This window comes from Syzygium oleosum, unplaced genomic scaffold (assembly GCF_021117445.2).
Source record: "Syzygium oleosum isolate NSW1041296 unplaced genomic scaffold, Sole_v2.1 Sole_v2.03, whole genome shotgun sequence".
NCBI classification, from domain to species: Eukaryota; Viridiplantae; Streptophyta; class Magnoliopsida; order Myrtales; family Myrtaceae; genus Syzygium; species Syzygium oleosum.
The window spans coordinates 10,390,303-10,409,751 of record NW_026607487.1 but is presented as its reverse complement, the minus strand read 5'-3'; the positions used below and the strand labels follow the sequence as shown (position 1 = coordinate 10,409,751).

The 19,449-nt window shown below is 42.1% G+C and overlaps 2 protein-coding genes across 9 annotated transcripts; one reads left to right on the top strand and one right to left on the bottom strand.

Annotated features, from left to right (window-relative positions):
- Positions 1-2,920: 2,920 nt before the first annotated feature.
- On the top strand, positions 2,921-8,856 carry LOC115689888 (uncharacterized). 7 transcript variants are annotated; one of them, XR_008816250.1, is made up of 5 exons: positions 2,922-3,300; positions 3,497-7,728; positions 8,264-8,387; positions 8,523-8,610; positions 8,709-8,856. XR_008816250.1 is itself a non-coding variant. In XM_056310080.1 (3 exons), exons 2-3 carry the CDS (start codon positions 3,613-3,615, stop codon positions 7,388-7,390), a joined length of 3,510 nt encoding a protein of 1,169 aa, XP_056166055.1. In that variant the 5' UTR covers positions 2,921-3,300; positions 3,497-3,612; the 3' UTR covers positions 7,391-7,556. The 7 variants fall into 7 exon arrangements, 3 of the variants coding, with proteins under 3 accessions (XP_056166055.1, XP_030471934.1, XP_030471933.1); XR_008816251.1 differs by lacking the exon at positions 8,264-8,387; XR_008816252.1 differs by lacking the exon at positions 8,709-8,856 and having other exon boundaries at positions 8,325-8,387; positions 8,523-8,665.
- A 630-nt stretch (positions 8,857-9,486) lies between these two features.
- On the bottom strand, positions 9,487-16,728 carry LOC115689889 (kinesin-like protein KIN-5D). Of its 2 annotated transcripts, none has more exons than XM_030616076.2 (23): positions 16,499-16,728; positions 15,738-15,947; positions 15,488-15,617; positions 14,979-15,134; positions 14,417-14,893; positions 14,132-14,229; positions 13,877-14,033; positions 13,689-13,758; positions 13,490-13,566; positions 13,320-13,373; positions 13,151-13,231; positions 12,948-13,059; positions 12,350-12,436; positions 12,097-12,272; positions 11,852-12,013; positions 11,657-11,764; positions 11,410-11,568; positions 11,231-11,314; positions 10,902-11,107; positions 10,647-10,748; positions 10,449-10,558; positions 10,199-10,350; positions 9,487-10,012 (listed from the first exon to the last, which is right to left on the bottom strand). In XM_030616076.2, the coding sequence occupies exons 2-23, from the start codon at positions 15,908-15,910 to the stop codon at positions 9,788-9,790; spliced, it is 3,156 nt and encodes a 1,051-aa protein (XP_030471936.1). In that variant the 5' UTR covers positions 15,911-15,947; positions 16,499-16,728; the 3' UTR covers positions 9,487-9,787. The 2 variants fall into 2 exon arrangements, with proteins under 2 accessions (XP_030471936.1, XP_030471935.1); XM_030616075.2 differs by having other exon boundaries at positions 15,738-15,912; positions 16,499-16,727.
- Positions 16,729-19,449: the final 2,721 nt, after the last annotated feature.

Here is a 19,449-nt window from a genome sequence, read left to right as displayed (position 1 = left end):
TGTGACTAAACTATTTTGCCGAGTTAACGTGTGGAGACGGTTCTTCCTTCACTCTCAACGAACCCTTTTCCACTCTGTCTCCGCCTGTGAGCACACACCTGTTTCCCTTACTCTCTTACTCTCTCTTTCTCAAACTTGTACCATTGTCACAAAAATTACCCTTCGTTTACCACAACAAATCCTAAACTCCGTCACAATGGGTGTTTTTAGGATTTGTAGTGGTGCTTTCCCTTCTTTTTATTGGTAGCAAAACGAAAAAAGAACTCTATATTTGGTTTCATGGGCTTGCGTATGGGCTCATTGACAAATAAATGTTGTCCTGGTTGGAAATTACAATCTGGGGATTGGTAAATTGTATACAAAAGACTACTGGGCTTAGAGACTGGAATAGAGTTTATGTCCTCCCCTCCAAGTAGGGGTGATCATCGATCTATTGTCTACCGGCCCAACCCGGCTGGTCCTGATCTAGTTCCTAGGGGTACTAGGCCAGTCCCTAGTCCTGGGACCGCTAGAACCTATATTGTGCGGGTCATTGCCTGGTCCTAGAGTTATAGGGTTGGTCCAACCCAGACCAACACTGTAATTATCTCTCTTTTTTCCCAAACCCTAGGTATATAATTATATGCGCCCCTCCTCTTCTTCCACCATTTTCCTCTCTAGAGTTTCACTCTCTCTCAGCCGAAATTTTCCATGTCCATCTCTTCGGTAGCAATCTCTTCGTCTTTATTGTATTGAAGTTAGCGATCGATTCTCTTCCCCTCCCTTTCGCCCTTTTGCCTCTCAAGACTGAATCGGCCATATCTCCACTATTACAGGTGTGTCCATTTGGCTGCTTCATATCTGTTTCTTTTTTGTCGATTCATCCGTGTTGTGGACGACGGGCTTAGTTTTGTTGGAATGGAGTGTTTCGCTTGGTTGTGATTGGCGACGGAGATGTCTCTCCGTGTTTTGGATAAGTTAGACTTAAGGTTTTAGTGATTTTCTCTTCTGAGTTCGGTGAATTCGAGGGTTGTAGACGATGAGGCAACTACGAGTTCGAGTTGTTGATCTGGTCTACTAATGTTGAAGACAAGTTGGTGGTTGAATTAGATTAATCTATTAATGTTGAAGATTACATTGAGAATGGCCAAAGTTTGAATTGGGTAAGTGTAAGTTATGCATATATTTTTTACTTGTTAATTCCTTTGTAAATTTAATGAACAAACTTTTTTTTTAGACATGGATTGTTTTACCGAGGATATTACCATCGATAAATAGGGTTTACATGTTGAAGTTGAATGAATATTAGTGGTGAGATGTTCTATCAATTGCACTAATATTAATTTCAATTTAAAAATATTGTTAGGTATTGACTATTTTATTGTTTGTTTTGTTTTCAGATGTTCAGAATTTGAAGCAATCTTTTATGAATGAACAAGATATGAAGTTCTATAATTAAGGTATTTTAGTATTTATTTTCTATCGTTTGTTGCTTTTGGCAAGTGGAGATTCATGTTGTTGTCGTATCTTAGATTTCTGTTTGATTTGTATTGGTGTTCACTGCGGTTGCTTCATATCGCATTATCGATGGATATGTAATTTCAAAGAGTACGTTTGAGACAAAAAAAAATTAAACAAAAAAAAAGAAGTGGTTGGTGCCGGCTTCACCCAGGAACCACACCGGACCCACAGGGTCGGTCCAGTCCTCAGTCCCAAGGTTAATAGGGTCGATCCTTGGTCCCAATAATTGGGGACCAACATTGCGCCAGGTGTTGGTCTCTCGGTCAAGTGTTGGACTAGCCCACCCCGGAACTTGCTCACCCCTACCCTCCAAGATGGTCACTTTTAAATTATGCAATATTTCAAAATTTCATTCATTTGTCTTGCCAACGTTTTTCTAGAAAGAGTTCATCTAATATAAATTCATTTTCAATTTCAAGACATGTAAGAATACCTCATGCTTTGTCATCTTAAATTGTTTGATAGCCATTTGATGACTTCACGCCTTCTATTTGTTTCTTAATTCATCAAAATTGTTAGTTTCTCATTAAATTTCTGTGTTGTTTATATCTTTGTTTGGATACATTCAACAAGATGTATGTAAATAAACTTACATTATGCATTAACTGATTTTTTTCCTGAAACTTCTCGTTTTTCTGTACACGAGTTTTCTCATATATTTATAAACAGATAAGTCGAACATATGAAAAGTAAAAAGCATCATAATAATGATCCATTTGTTTCATGAAAAATAAAAAAATTTGAAAAATATTTTCCAAAAATAGTCGTTATTGTATGAATCGACGTAAAATATTTTCGTCGTTCTCAAAAATATTTGGACGTATATTTTTGTCGGTAATGAAAACATTTTTCATTGATGAAATATTTTAAGTAATACAGATAGTTATTTTTAGGAAAATATTTTTCAAATCACATTCATTTCCCGCGAAATAAACGGAGCGTGCTCCACAAAAAGCCAACTCGAATGGCAATTCTCTCGAAAATCTTCATAAAATTTTTTAAGGGACTAAATATAAGTTCAAATTAGATAGAATTTTTCCGATCATGCGCGACTTAAGTGGATTCCTTTTTCTAACATAGACCGAATTTTCGGTTTACTATTTATTAAAAAAAAAATCTCATATCCAAGGATAATTTTGAAAAAACTAATTGTCTCGAGCACAATTTGCCAAATACCAAATTATTTCTTTTTTGCTCTCGTAACTTTTTAATCTCATGAAAATGGATTTTTCTTTTTTAAACAGACAGCCCCGTAAGGACGGCAAAAACGACGTAGCCTACTCTGGACTTCACGGCGGAGATCACCCCCAACCTCGAAAGGCGAGTGACTCGACCTGTCTCTCCGAGTTAACTCGGTGAGTCGACTCTTCCTTCTCTCTCACCGAACCCTTTTCCAACTCTCTCTCTCTCTCTCTCTCTCCACCACCTCCTCCTCCTCCTCCTCCTCCACTGAGCAACACGGAGCTCCCTCTCTCTCTCTTCCTCTGTGGCTGCCCCTTTTCGGTCTTTTCACGGCCCGCAATCGGACGGCCCTCGCCTCTCCACGTCCCATCGTCTGCTTCATGTCTCTGTCACCAGACTTTCGTCGTCGTCCTCCTCCTCCTCCTCCTCCTCATCGTTTCTCGTCTTCTGTATCCTTTCCTCTGTAGGCGCACGCCCACGCGTTTCTAATCGACCTCTCGCCTCTTAGGGTTTGCTCGCATTCTCCTCCGCCGCCGCCGCCGCCGCCGCCCGCGTTCGGCGCCTCAAGCTTCAAGCTTCGGTATCCTTCTCCGTGATTCCGGCATCATCTCCAATCAGGTACTTCTCGATCGGGTTTTAGCCTTTTTCTTTGGGTTTTCGTTGCTGGTCGTAATTCGGTAATTTTTTTGCGGATGTTGTTTGCAATAGTCCAGTTCGTGTGTCCTTTGATCGACTTTCGGTATTCGATTTGTTCAATTTTTTTTGTCCCTGGAGTTGCAATTTTGAGCATTGGTTTGCGTTTTTCTTGCCGCAGTCGGGGATGGTTTCGGCGCCAGATTAGCGGGGTTGAAGTGTATTTTTTTTTGGGAGTTTTGTGGATAGTGAGTGGGGTAAATCTTCGGTTTGGGCGGTTATTGGATGTGATGGGCCATGGCAATTGAGAAGAATAGTTTCAAGGTGTCGCGGTTGGATTCGGAATTTTCGCCTGTCAGTAGGGAGAGTATGTCGAGCGATGAGGATGAGATTCAGCATAGGAGCTCAGCTGCTGAGTCCGATGAGGATGATGAATTCGATGACGCCGATTCCGGGGCAGGGTCCGACGACTTTGATTTGTTGGAATTGGGCGAGACTGGGGGAGAGTTCTGCCAAGTCGGGAGTCAGACCTGCAGTTTCCCCTTTGAGCTGTATGATCTACCCGGATTGGAGGATATTTTATCTGTTGATGTGTGGAACGAGTTGCTCACTGAGGACGAAAGATTAGGCCTTACAAAGTATTTGCCCGACATGGACCAAGAGACGTACATGCTTACCTTGAAAGAACTCTTCACGGGCTGCAACATTCATTTTGGTAGCCCTCTAAAAAAGGTGTTTGACATGTTGAAGGGAGGTTTGTGTGAGCCAAGGGTTGCCCTTTATCGGGAAGGATTGCATTCTTTTCAGAAGCGGCAGCACTACCATCTCGTAAGGAAACATCAGAACTGCATGGTAAGTAATCTATGTCAGACAAGGGATGCATGGAAAAACTGCAGGGGTTATAGTATCGAAGAGAAGTTGCGAGTCCTAAACATAATGAAGACTCAGAAGAGCTTGATGTCTGAGAAAGAAGACATGAACAGTGATCCGTCGGGAAGAGAAGACTTGGGCGAAGCATTGTGGAGTAAGAAGGGCAAGGATCGAAAGATCTCACAGAAAATGGGTCGTAATTCTCCATATATGGCAGCTCCGGCTTTTGAATATCCCTTGCAAGAGCAGGTGGTGGCTCCTCAGCGAAGAAAAAATCCTAAGGGGACACTGAAGTTGGGACGTTCAAAGACACCTTCAGCAAAAGAACTAGCAGGCGGCTTTCCTTCTAGTGACCATGGTCCTGATTATAGGGCTGGTCCATACGGTCCAGTAGTTCCTTCTCGTCTGAGTAAGGCAGCAGGGTTTGATAAAGGGGCTGCTCTCAGAAAAAAAGACCAGATAAGAGGTGATGATGAAGCTGAGGATCCTATATTTGGTGCAGGTCCTAGAAGAGATCCAAGCATCTCGAGGAGTATGTTGATAGACAAGCCTGCATTTGTAAAAGTTGGAAAGAAGCATGATTTTCTTAAAAGTGACGATTTTACCACTGACGGTTTTGTGGGTTTGCCTCTGTCCTCCAAGGGTGATTTGCATATCTATAGGAGGAGTAAGCCTATCAATCAATCTCCAGTAATGAAGACATTAGCTGTAAAGCCGCTTAATTTGAAAGTTTCCCAAGACTATGCCAAAAAATCCATCTACCTTGAAAATATTGAGAGTTTTGCTGCTGAAGATCGGAACAAGTCTGTCAAAGGCCGTGGTCGACAACCGCCATCTAAAGGAAATCGAGCGGACTTTTCTGGCCGCAGGGCTAAGGGAGAAGCTTTATCTACGGATTTGCAGTTTGATGAGGGTAATGCTAAGAGCAAGAAGTGGAGTGCGGCGAGGGAATCCCCTGACATTAGTTTGAAACCTCTTACAGATTATTCACCGAGTTTCAACCATCGGTTCTTACCTTCTGATGTCAAAGGAAAGTTTTCACAGGGGAAGGGCAGAGGGAGTTCTAGAAAGAATAAGGGACTGGATATGGCAGTATTGAGAGGCAATAGCATGGGAGTCAATGGTGAAGTCACGGAGTCAGACTCATCAGATCTCTCTGATGATGAGGACAGCGATCCTTTGATGGGAGGTGAGTTTGCTTATCCAGGTGGTTTCGTGGATGTTTCCCATTCTGCTGGGGTGAAGTCTGTGATGTATGGTAAAAGGGAGAACCTTTTTAAGAATGACGTAGAAGAATATCCACGGCCATTTGAGGGCACCATGCACACATATAATAACTTCGGTGATCGGGGTGAACAGATTTATATCCCAGAGGAAGAAAGCTACACTTTGAAAGCGAAGCAGAAGGGTAAGATGCAAGATAACCTTTCTGTACAGAATTCTGCTGGAGTCATGGATAGCGGATATTTCTACGGTTCTGTTGACGATGATAGGAGGAAATTCCGTGGCAAGAATGGACGAATGCAGGACGAACCTGGTGAGAGGCACGACTTATCGTCATTGAAGGCATACCCATCAGGGAGAAAGCAGAGAGCTGATGTGAGCCATGGCGATTACATCGTTGAACGAGAAGATGAAGTAGTAATGGAGCAACGTTTGTCACCAGATAATGAGTTGTATCAATCTGGGAATAAAGGTAAGAAAGCTGAAGCATGTTCGAATGATCATCATGAAAGATTACAGGGAACTTTTCCCGGGTCTAACTCAATGAATAAGAAGCGGAAAATAAAGGAGGATGTTGTGTACAGGGACGATTGCAATGAGAATGGTGGCTTGCAAGCTGACGTTCAGCAGCAAAATGATGATATCAGTTCTTCAAAGAAACGAATAAAAAAGAAGCCAGATGCTGATATTGGTCCTTCAGAAAATGAAATTTCGGACATGCCCATCATGGAGACAGGAGTTACAGATGTAGAGTTTGAGAGCAAACCAAAGAAAAAGACATTTACTTTGATCACGCCAACGGTGCATACCGGCTTCTCATTCTCCATAATACATCTTCTTTCAGCAGTTCGAATGGCGATGATTACATTGCTTCCGGAAGACTCCATAGCCGTTGGCAAACCTATGGAAGATCAGAATGGGGAACATGAAGGTGGGGACAATGAGCCGCTCTCTCAGAAGAGCATGGCTACCAGTAATTCAGAGCATGCTGCGGATGGTAATGTTCCTTCTCTTACCATCCAGGAGATTGTGAATCGTGTGAGATCAAACCCTGGGGATCCTTGTATTCTTGAGACACAGGAGCCACTTCAGGATTTGGTAAGAGGTTGTTTGAAGATCTTCTCGTCGAGAACAGCACCTTTAGGGGCCAAGGGCTGGAAGGCCCTAGCAGTGTATGAGAGATCCACGAAAAGTTGGTCCTGGATTGGCCCAGTGTCCTTTAGTCCATCGGATCATGATACCATTGAGGAAGTAACTTCTCCTGAGGCTTGGGGCCTACCACACAAAATGCTTGTCAAGCTTGTCGATTCGTTCGCAAATTGGCTTAAAAGTGGTCAAGAAACCTTGCAACAAATAGGTAGTCTTCCTCCCCCACCTTTGGCCTTGCTGCAGTTTAGTGTGGATGAGAAGGATAGGTTTCGCGACCTTAGAGCCCAGAAGAGTCTCAACACTATTACTGCAAATTCTGAGGAAGTGAGAGCTTATTTTCGTAAAGAAGAATTCTTGAGGTACTCCATTCCTGACAGAGCATTCTCTTACACAGCTGCTGATGGTAAAAAGTCTATTGTTGCTCCTTTGAGAAGGTGTGGCGGTAAGCCAACATCAAAAGCCCGTGACCATTTCATGCTGAAACGTGATCGTCCTCCGCATGTTACTATTTTGTGCCTTGTAAGAGATGCTGCTGCCAGATTGCCTGGAAGTATTGGCACCCGTGCTGATGTTTGTACTTTGATCAGAGACTCCCAGTTTATCGTTGAGGATGTTTCTGATGCGCAGGTTAATCAGGTTGTTAGTGGAGCGCTGGATCGGTTGCATTACGAACGTGATCCTTGTGTACAGTTTGATGGCGAAAGGAAACTGTGGAAGTACTTACATAGGGAAAGGGAAGAAGAAGACTTTGAGGATGATGGTACATCATCTACTAAGAAATGGAAAAGGCCAAGAAAAGATGCTCCAGAGCAATCTGACCAAGGAACAGTGACTGTCGCTTATCATGTACCTGAGGATCAAACTGGATTTGATTTGTGTTCAGATCTTAATGCCGAGCCATCTTTTGCCGAGGATGACAAAGCAGTGGAGCCTGTGTGCGATGACATGAGACAGGATGTAGATGATGATGATCTATGTAATGCTACTGAGCAAGCAAATATCCATCACGGTCCGTCAATTGGATGGGAAAGTCTGGACTTCAACCCGACACAAGAAAATAAATTGCTGTGTCAAGAAAATTCCACAAATGAAGATTTTGATGATGAGAGTTTTGGGCAAGATAGGGCAGTTGGACTCTTAAGTTCTGGCTTGTTTTGAGGAATATGTCAGGTACTTTTTGTTGTCAGAGTGCCTTTATCGTTGAACAATGCAATATCAGATTATATTATGTAGTTCAACTCAACGTTACTGTAACCAATTGGTCTACGTGTATATTGATTAAGAATTCCCGTTCTTGGTCCTGTTGCCCCTCTCTCTCTCTCTCTCTCTCTCTCTCTCTCTCTCTCTCTCTCTCGGAGTGATTGATCATACTATGTTTCTTAAATTTATTCTATGAGGGATCCAAATTGGCCTCATGTTTACAGTGTAGATTATGAGGATCTATGTGTGTGTGTCAATTGAATGATGTCATTTGGAAAAAAATTGTATTTTTTGTAGAGAAGGGATAACTACCTCTTTATCAACATCTTTAAAGAAGAAAAAATTGCGATATTGCTGCTGGTGTGACCTATGAGGTCTTTCTTGCATTTCAAACCCATCGTGTTAGATTTAGCAATCTTGAGGTGGAAATGGTGAACTTTTTTAGCATGGTGTCAAGAAGCTAGTGATTTACTATCCTTTCTTCTTGCGTGGTGCCTTTGTGCAGTTAGTGTACTTGCTGTTGCTTTGGGACTTATGTAATAAAGCAGTCCCTGATGCATTTGCAGCCTTCGGGTTCTGCAATGCCAAGAAGCACGGTCTTTGCCATTGAGGGTGGTTGTTCAGTGAAGGTGCAAAACTTGCATGTTGATCTGTATTGGTTGTTGGAGTAGCTGAATGAGTTGTTCGGGCTTACAGCTTCCTTATACACCTGATCTTATCCATACTTTTGCTTCTCTCTGATTTGTTTATATTATTACTTCCAGCCCACTTCCAAGTTGACAAAGGTTGACATGTTGCATTCATGATGAAAAGCTCATGGTATTCAACCGCTTGCGGAGATGGTTTAACCATGTAAATATTTTTGACATCCTTAAATGAGGTCATTAGTGGGACAAGGCTTAGTTAATTATTGTTGTTGTTGTTAACACGAGGTGACCGGGGTTATGCAGAAACCTTGAAGCTTCCAGATTTGCAGGTGTAGTTTGTTAGGAGAATCTCCATGATGCACAGCAATTTGAAGGACGGAGAAACCTCGTCTTGGCAAAGGCAGATAACTGTTTAGTATATGCCATTTGTAGTTATGGTAAAGGAAGATTACTGTTTCTCTTTGAGTTTCTTTCTGCACTCGGTTCACATCCTCAGATGTCCAGTGCCATTAGTTGCATATTTTGCCTGCCAATTTTAACCGGGCAATACTGATTCTTTCTACATTGATTACGAATAGTTGTACAGTCAACAGGTTAATGAGACAACAGTGAAAATGTTATTCGTCTTTTTTGTGGTCTTTCTTTACCATTTCAATCGGGGTGATACTGTGATCAGATTGGAGGGACTGCCACTGTGGAGATTTGCTCGTGCCTTTTTGAGTGGGATCTCATGGCGGACTGGCTCGGAATTCGTTTGTTTGGTGGGGAGGGCAGGAATTTTAACGTTCATAATGGTTAGTCGAGATACTCAAAAGTGTCCCAGATACCAACTCATTTTGTTAGAAAAAGGAAGTAATTTCTTGCCTTTATATGATCTACCATGGATCAAGTGGATCAGAAGATTCATAACTGATGATCATGTGGTGGTTATCCTTTCTTTTTTCTTATAGGTAATTCCACTCTCCAATGAGAATACAAAATAGATTGCCTCTAAGAAAAGTCTTCCATTGCAGCGTAATCCCACGGATTTTCACTGTGATATCTTTCCCGTCCGACAACAGACAGACGACAGACCCAAGAAGGCAAGCAAATTGAAAAGAGTACTGTAGATAATCCACTAAAACCGTCCGTGCATGCAAGAAATCCTTGCTAGGGATCACCAACTAGTACTAGATGCTATAATATGCAGAGGAACTGGAATTTCCTCGTGCATCAAAATTGAAAGAACATGCTGGTACATACTTCTCCTTTTCCAAGAAGAAGAAAGAAATATAGGACTAAACAATAAATGAACTTGGTCTGTAAAACGAAGGGAAGAAGAAAAAAGAATTTATATACTATATACACACACAATCATCAACTTCCTCTTCCCAAGCTCCTCCTCAGTTGATTGCTGTGAGTGGGAGTCTGGAGTCCCTTACTGACTGTGCAGACTCATTTAACCCCAGAACGTACTTTATGTCTCCGTTTGCTTGCTTTGAAGACTTCATATCCCAGAATAATCTGAGCAATTCCTCAAAAGCGGGAGTTCGCAATTCTTCAATGGACGCAATGGTAGGTAAGTTGAACTGTCTCCTCCTTGGTGTTGAGCAGGTCGGTTCATCCACCTGCTCAGAGCAAACGTTTAGCTGGTGAATGAGTAAAAAGATGGCAAAAGATACTTCGTGTGTTACGAATACACTGCGCAAACATGCACAGAACAAAAATAAGCAGTGAGCAGACACCTGTGCTTGCTTGCACAATGTGCACAGGCGGCTTCCACATGCAGAGAGAGTAAACAATGAAACCCTCACCTCATATTCCTCGAGAAGACATTTCCCTGAATCTTCCGTGATCCCCAAAATTTTGTCGTAGTGGCCACCCTTCAATTCCCCCATATGCCCATAGCAAGGGGCAATTACAGATTTGAGGTTTGCACATGCATCTTGGTCAAGTTGTAGCGAATCTGCAAAGATGGACACTTACTGTGAATGATTAATTATCTAGAGGGCAGAAATGGCTGCACTACTAGGAGATGGTGCATTCATGAAACTGAAGACTGACCATTGATTGATGAAAGTATGTCACTGTTTGCAACATCAACATCATCAAGTGTAGCAGACAAGGTGGAAGAAAATTGAGCACGTAGGTGTTGATTGACTTCCACAGCTTTCCTGATGAGAAAAGCGCAAAAAATGCCAAATAACGAATCAGGAGTTTGTCTATGATTTAGAATGACGATGTTTCCAGGAGGAAGTTTACCTAACAATGGAATCAACAGAAGCAACATTTCTCTTCTCTAGACTGATCAAAGATTCTTGGGCATTCTTCCATTGTTCTGCACCCATTTTTGTCTTCATAAAGCTGCACGGCCAGTTGTCCATTAGTGATACTTAAAAAGACACACAAGCCAAATAGAAAAAAGAAATCACAAAAGGAAATGAAGATGAAAGTGAAAAGACTAGAAGATATCAAGGCGCAGAATGCTAAAGTAGCGTTAGCTTCATTGAGCCATACCAGTTCTGGAGCACCTCCTCCAGAGCCTTTTTCCCAACTTCCACAGCAGAGTTGTCCTCAATATATTGCGACTCTGTCTTTTCCATGTGCACGGTCCATTCTGCCTTCACAGTCGAAGTGGAATCTACCATAGTTGACATTTCTTCTTGCAGTTTGGCAGCTCTGCTAGTTGCACTCTCCCGAAGATTTTGCACAGCCATTTGAACCTGTCAATAGAGAATCACATGTTTGATACTTGTCGGCAAATAAGAGGTGCTGCATCCATAGATACATAAAATTGAAGAAAACAAGGTCCTTCCAACGAATTTGAACTTATAGTCAGCTAGTACCAGTTTTTTCTTCCTTGCATTTGAACTCGCAAACAGCTCTGCCACTTTTTCTAGCATTTGCCTTTCTTCATTGGCAGCACATTCCTATAAGCACCACAATGGAAGTAATATTAGTCGTATTCGGGTGGTTTTCTGTTTCTTTAATATACATGGAACCTTGAATATAGTACATTCACCACCTCAAATTTCTTCTCAAGTTCAGACAGATTTTGATCATTTACAGTTTGTGCATCTTCCACGATCTGGTTTAGCTTGGTTGCATGCATATCCAGAGTCTTAAAGAAGTTGACTGTGATTTTAGAAACTGATCTTGCAGTGTCCACTGCTCTGGCATGCGCCTGTTCCATTACAATTAGAAAGTGAATATTACAAATTTAAAATATTAAAGCTAATTGAGAATTGAAGCCTAAGCAACAAAGTAAAAACCTCGCGTTGTTGCTGTGCATACGATATCAGCATCTCCTCTTGTTTGAGAAGACTATCATGAAGATCATTTAGTAGTGTATCAGCCTCCGAAGCAATTCCTTTGAAGAGCTGCACCGTGCGCATGAAGGTTAATCAGATCACAGTAGACAGTAGGAAGGTGTAATCCAAGAAGGCAATTATGGAGTAGATAATTACTTCTTCAAGTCCACATGAGTGCTTAGAAACCTCAGAATTGAGACTTGAAAAAGTGGATTGAGAATTCTCATCAAGCTCCCCATCTATATTATCCAATGCTTTTACACCAGAATCATACACGTCTCTGAGTCTTCTTAGTCGTTTTCGAAGTTGTTCAGTGACCTACAAAAGATCAAATCCCATGTAACTCACTTAGCTCAGTCACAATGACGAAGAAATTATGCATTCGCCCAGTTAGATCTAACCTCTGATTTTGTTGACACGAAGGACTGCATTTCTTCTTCCATGTCCTTCAGTTGCTCCTCTTGATGTGTCACAGAAGCAGCCACAGCCTTATGCAATGCTTCAAGCTGTTGACTGAGCTGGGATTGAAAATTCTGGATGAGGATTCTGTTTTCATCTTCAATTTTATCCTTGCGTTCTGTAACCAATGTCTCCAATAAGTACAGTCTACGTTACAAGACTACAGAGAACAATGAAGCTAACTTCGCCACCAACCGATTTTGGCAAATAAACTGGAAACATCTGATGTGGCATTCACCAACTCCGCTCGTATCTCAAATGCACGATCAACGAGTACTCTTTCTGAAAACAGACAATGAATAATATTTGAAATGCTACCAGATAATAATTGACGGCACATTATCAGAGCTAGAAGCCTTCAATTGAAATAGACAACAGCACAACTGATCTAATAGAACGAAGACAAGTTTGCTGAACCACCTATGAAGAAGAGAGGATTTCCCTTCAATAAATTTTAACCGTCGTTTTGATTAACCTTGGTAAAGTAATTTTAGCAGACTAACAATTTTTCTTTCGCAGATCTTCCTAATAAAATAAGACTGGCAAATAAACCATTCTAGGTTTATTTTTGCGTAAACGATTGAAACTCAACTGAAATAGAAAATGGATGCTCAATCATATATAATCATCTGGACAAGTGTACTCATCAAATGCAGGGAGATGATACGTAATTGGAAACAAAGAATAGATGACAGATTGCTCATTTAGACAAATGACCCATCTCAATGCAGATTTTCAATTGTAAAGGTAACTTTGTCCAGATAACTAATTATTAGAGAATACTTTTTCTTACCAGATTTGAGGAGATTCGATATCAAAAATTCCTTCTCTTTTATTGTTGCATTTGCTTGTCTGTGCCTCTCCTCAAGATCAAAAAGTGAATGTTCAGTTTCCTCGAGCTTTTTCTGTAAGTTGAACAAGAACATCAAGTCCTGGACAGGTCAAAGCAATAAGGCATATATTGATTCTATGAAATAAAAGATAAATGCGTGATACCTCAGTTCTTTCAAGTTTATTGCTCATCTCTGCAGCCAAAAGTAGCTGAGAATTGTAGAGCTCCTGAACCTCCACGAGTTGCTGCTCAGATATCAAGACCCATATATCTGTTTAGTGCCATCAGACTGCATTTAGTGGTGCTGGAACATATCCTTGATTGAATACTGACCTTATCTTTAGAGTCTGTTTCGAGTTCCATCCGTTCTATCTTTTCAGCCATAGCCTGAGAGATATAGAGGACCAAGTTAACCGCCATAGAATATTTAGTAACACATATCTTCGTAATGGAAAGCTCGCTCTACAGAATACTGGTGCAGTTTTATGATGAGAAGCACAAACCTTTTTTTCAGCCTCTTCAAGAAGATAGCGATCTCGTGGTATGTAGATTCCATTTTTCTCTCTTGCAGCATATACCTCTAAATGAACATATGAAAACATTTGTGCGATCAAACATATTATTCAGCAAGTCAATCATTTATTATAGTACGCCTGTAGCAAAATAAAGGATCCTTTCTGGAAGAGCATCAAAGTAGCCTACCTTGCTTAAGACGATCAATTTCAGAGTATAAGTCCTTGATCACTGCAGATTTCATCATCTTCTGATTAATCTGATATAGAGCCCATTCAAACAATTAAACGAGTGAATATTTTAAAAAAAATTAAAGCATTTTACTATAAAAATGGAAGAATGAAGATAATTACAATTGACCATTTTAAATTACTAACCTCAGGCTTATTCTTGATATTTTTCGCTCGATGTGCATAATCTAAAGTGCTGAGTGTCTCTTCCAAGCAGTGGATGGATGGTGATATCGTAGCAATGATGCATGTCTTCGTTTTTCCTCCAAGGGAATCCCTCAACAGTCTTGTGAGTTTGCTATCCCTGATACATCAATCAATGTCTTCAGTGACTTGAGCTGCTAACTTTCGCAAAAACAGAAGTTCCTGTGATACATCATGCATCATATGTCTCACACTCACCTATACGGAATGTGACCAGAGTGCTCAACCAGTGCATTAATAACTCGTCCGAGTGTAAGCAAGCTTTTGTTGATTTCCCCAGCTTCCCTTGCCCTGCCCTGCAAGAGTAAGCCACTTTACCATGCCGGATAGGTTTGTATAACATTGCATTGCATACAGAGTATAAATTGCTGCACTGCTCAGCAAAGCTTGGCACTTTATTTCATAAATCGTGGAAAATATTTATGTCTTCAAGTAGAGCCTTTCATCTTTTGCTTTATAGTTGGAAGTGTTAGGTATATATACCTCTCTGGCACCCGAACGTGAAATGTTCTCGGAACCAGCTAGATCGACTAGATTTAACTTCCCGCACTTAATCATCTCCTCTCCCTCTGGAGTACACTCCTTAATATGGATTGTAATTGAAAATATGGAGTGTGAACGACTGCTTTGCTTGTTGAGGAGAGTCTCAGCCGTGCGCCGCTTGGCAGAGCCTTTCTCCAGTATCTTGTAGATCTCATTTGCTGAATACACAATCTCTTCTTCTAAGCCTCTAACAAACACACCTCCCTTCCCATCTTCCATAAGAGCTATGGGTTTCTTAGACTTGTCATCGGTGAACTTGGAACATTCTTCAGGAGCTAACAGATCGGTAATCTCCTCATTGTACAGCTCTAGGAATGTGACTTTCATGCTGTATTCTGCATTTTGTGCTTCCAGTATATTAAAAATTTGCCTTACTGCTCTAGGGATAACCCCCGCATCAATTGGGAATTCTCCATTCTACAAAATACGAGAGGAAAAATCAGAAAGAACTTCGAAAATAACCACATCTGTGTACTTTCCCGAGTCGTGCTCAAGGCTCGACCTTTTTTCTGGCACCTCCTTCCATTGTGTATGTTTTCCCCGTTCCTGTCTGACCATAGGCAAAAATGGTGCAGTTGTAGCCCTCAAGCACTTCAAACACAATTGGCGACACAGATTGATCATACAAGTCCTTTTGCTGGGATGTGGGACCAAATACCTGTGAAAGGAATTAGTCAACCTCAATACTGGGACAACGTGCATTATACACTGTATCCTGCTACAGCATTCAGCTGCAGGTCAGAAGAAGAAAGGTCAAGTGGAAAAATAGATCAGGTAAATGTTGAAGTAAAGTCCGTCTAACAATTCAGAAAATTTCAAGCCGAGGTAAATCCTCCGGATGTGTCATTATTTTTCCACAAATTGCATGCATGCATACACGGTTGCCTGCGTCTAGGAGTGCGAACCAACATGTAATCAGAGAAACGGAACCACTGGTATTTCTCTCTTTCTTTCTCCGTTAGAATATGAAGAACACTGGAAGAACTACAAATTTTAAGGATTTGCGCAAACCTTGTCGAACATAAAGGTCCTATCGATCTGCTTATTGGCTATATTCTGGACGGCGCAAACCTCCCTCCTACCCTCATGACACGAGACCACCACCGGCGTATGTATTCTTAACTCATCATCATTCAGCGGCCTACAAAAGCAAATACCAGAGTTTGCAACACCGATTACTAAAATTGTCCACTTTGTCAGCCAAAGAGGTGAGAGAAAACAAACCCAAAAACCAAAACATGGGAACTTTGAATAAACTGACCTGCAACGCACTATAACCTGCACGTTTACACCCTTATCCTTATCATACTTGGTGCTCGAATTCGAGTCGGCGGAGCGCAGATCTCGCGCTGACTTGTCGCTGGACCTCGGAGTCTGCGACGGGGATAGCGAGACCAAACCTCCCCTTCTCTGCAGGGACTGCGCAGAGTCCATACCTATAATGTCGTCCGAACGAACGAATAATTATAACCTGGTTCCAAGTGAATCAGCTCAAATGACCGAAAATCCTTCTCTCCTAAGAGTACCAAATTTAGAAGGAAAAAGTGAAAATGCAAGCCAAACAACTTGCACAAACACTGCAGGTTGCACAGAGACGAATTGAAAAACTAAACACCGAGCTGAAGAAGGCGGTGAATCGGCACAATGAGCGTAATCAAAGCACCGAATTCGAGGTCGGAAGCAATACTACGTCAGAATCTCGAGCTCGGACGATCCAAAGCAACGAGCATCAGGCTCGCGGAGCCGATCAGAGTCTCTAATCTACGCAAATCTCAATCCGCAAACACCGTCATTGCTCTCGGACATCGAAAAGAGAAGGAAGGAAGGAAGGAAGGGCAATCCGAAGATGAGAGAGGCGCCGAACGATGCGAGCCGGGAGCCACACGAGACACCGATCTACACCTCCGGCGACGAGAACGGAAGCGCTCGCGCATCGGGAGCTAGGCGCGGTTCGCATCGCGCGAGCGATCGAAAATCTGAGGGAAAAAGCGGGGGACAAACAAAAGGACAAAAAAAGCTTACTGATTACAGACGGCAATGGCCGGACGGCGAAGAGCGGAGAGGAGCGCCTGATTCGATGGCGCAGGAGAAGGAGGAGGAGAAGAAGAAGATGCAGAGCGCGTGAGAGAGAGAGAGAGAGAGAGAGAGAGAGAGAGAAGGGCAGTGCGAGGCAGTGAGGTGTATGCAAATGGCGAGAGTGTAGGGAGAGAGAGAGAGAGAGAGAGAGAGATATCGCGCTACAAGCAATGGCGTTGTGCGTGTGTATGCGCATATATGAAATATGAGAGAGCTCGTGAGAGAGAGAGAGAGAGGAATGGACGGCATTGGACGGCCGGTGTTGACGGCGTTAGCGCGATTTCTTCTTCTTCTCCTTCTTCTTTTTCTTTTTTTTTTATTATTTTCGTATCCGACCGTTGAAGAAACTTGGACGCGAGAGAGAGACGGAGAGAGAGAGAGAGAGAGAGAGAGAGCGCTTTTTAATCATTTTTGAAAACTTTTGAAACCCCCCCCCCCCCCCCAGCTCAACTGGATAATGGCCCTTCGTATTTTCCTTCGTATCTCGAATTTTAGCCGATCTTCGCTGTTTAATTTACATTAGGGAAAATGTCAATAAAAAAAAAATCCCAAGCTATGATAACTGTGACACATTTATTTTGAACTTTTTTTTTCCGTGGAACCAAAAATTTCCAAAAACTTCTGCCTATATAAGTTCCATCAATAAGCAAGCGGCGTTTACATAGAGCTCATGGGGCTTAACTAAAATGAAATCATGTTATTTTGATTGAAAAATCATCTTACAAAATCTTAACAAAAGAGAGTAAATGTATCACATAATTACAAGTCTGAGGTTTTTTTATGTCGCAAAAAAAATTAAGGTAAATGTGCCACGATGGGTATAGTTTGAAATTTTTAATGTCACAGACTGTATCACAAGCATAGTTTGTTTGATATTCTTTTGTAGCTCTTTTCCTTTACATAGTATTATTATGCTTCGGTTAATGATACCAAAAAACGAATAGATTAATAATGTTTGCGCATATGTATTATTATGTACTCCGAGCCTTTCCTATGAATTAAGGGAATGTGGGCCCCGGTGGCAATATTGAGGTCGTGGTCATGTACAGACAAGATAGATAGGGCCAATCTTGTCTCCAGTTTGAAGAATTCTCTTTTCGACAGTTTTTGTCTCTCAAATAATTCGGAAGACAAATTGACCATGCCTTGAAGATAAGTTAAGGGGGGGGGGGGGGGGGTTGGGTTTGGAGTGTCTTCCAAAACTGGGTAATGAATGGGGAGGATCGGTTCATCTTTGCAGGCCCATCATGCGGTAGAATCATTTGAAGCTCGAGCACGGCATTTCATACCAGATCCAAGAAGGTGCTCGCAAGGGAAGAACATGAATGCACCGCATTTCATTGAAAGCTTCCGCGTAGGATCAGAAACACTGAGCCATGCCTGGCTTAAGGATCTGTCTGTTACCAATGCTTCTGACTGTAATTTTTATGTATGTTTCCGCTGGGCTAGTGGTAGGTCTCTGGTTGGACAGAGGAACAGAAAGAATGCAGCGTGGACCCATCTTTCTCATGTGCTGCATATAGCGCATGAAGTTGTGTAACCTAGAGAATTGATTGCGAATAATGCACACGGATCACGGCGTCTTTCGACGCTCCGCCGTCGGAACCCGAAACCCGAACATCCGCAATGACTGACCGAGAGACTAAAGATTCGAGTTTGTGCGCCTAACGATTACACCGAAACTTGGTAGTTGAGAGGGGGGCGAAGCCCACGGCCAGCCCGGCTCGAGGTCCGCGGGCGCAACACTCGTTCAAAAAAATATCTGAATTTTTTTACAATGGCTCCGCTTCTTTGCAAGAGTAATCTGGAAGGCAGTGGGTGAAGAAGCAATTTTTCAGTGCAAATGTCCAAAACCAAAGCAAGTGTAAAAGTGGTGAGGAATTGGGTGATTGGGGGGAAAGGAGAGCAGGTGGGGATCGGGGTGTGGTGGCAAAGTTGCCCCACGTGATAAAGAGTGATGGTGAGTGAGCACATGATTTTGGAGCCTGCTCGATGCCCTTTCTTTCCACATCTACATTTATATAATTTATTTATTTATTGAGTGAGTGTGCAGAATTTGCTTTGGCAGCCCTCACTTTCCTCTGTAATTCAACTGTCATTGCCTCATCTTTCAGTAGCTTCATGGCCAAAACAAACCCAACACTCTGCCTTTTGACAGTCCTTGTTTTTTTCCTTTCTTTTGGCAGAGACAAGCATTGGTTACCTAACGAGCAGTTGCTTCTGCCATGATTGCCAAATTGGCGATGTGTGCTCAAGTCCCTCCGAGACTCTCAGTTACCTCGGGCTTAACAGAAAAAAATGACGAGTTTCCTTGCTTTTCCTCTACTATGCAAAATGATCAGCATGTCATAGGAAAGTGGTCCCATGTACTGAAATTGTACATCAATCAAACCGTTCGAAGCCTGCCACATTCTATGAATATCAATGACGGGTCGAGGAAACTGGCGATGGACATCGACCATTTTGACAACTTGGTGTTTGATGCAATTTTTACCAAATTAATATTACAAACAATCCGCGAAATTTTCGTATCTTCCGCTCTAACTGGGTATGGCAATTTTTGCATCCCCTCCTACCTAAGGTAGATGATGTTTCACATAACAATTTGGAAAATTTCTTACTCATCATTCTTTCCTCTTGTAGACTCTAGTCTAGGCTCAAGAACAAGAAGGGGTCGCTTGGTCAGCATCAGTTTCAAGTAGGGCAGAGACATGAAGTAGCTCTTACTTTCTGTGGCATCACATGTGTATTGGCGTGAGCCGTACTCCATGTATTATGCAGCGTATGCTTCACTTCATTCCCTTTGTAACTTCTCATCACAAACTCAAAACTCACCGAGAGACCCTCTCACTGACAATTCTCTCGAAAGAGGAATCGATTCTTTCCTCACAAAATTC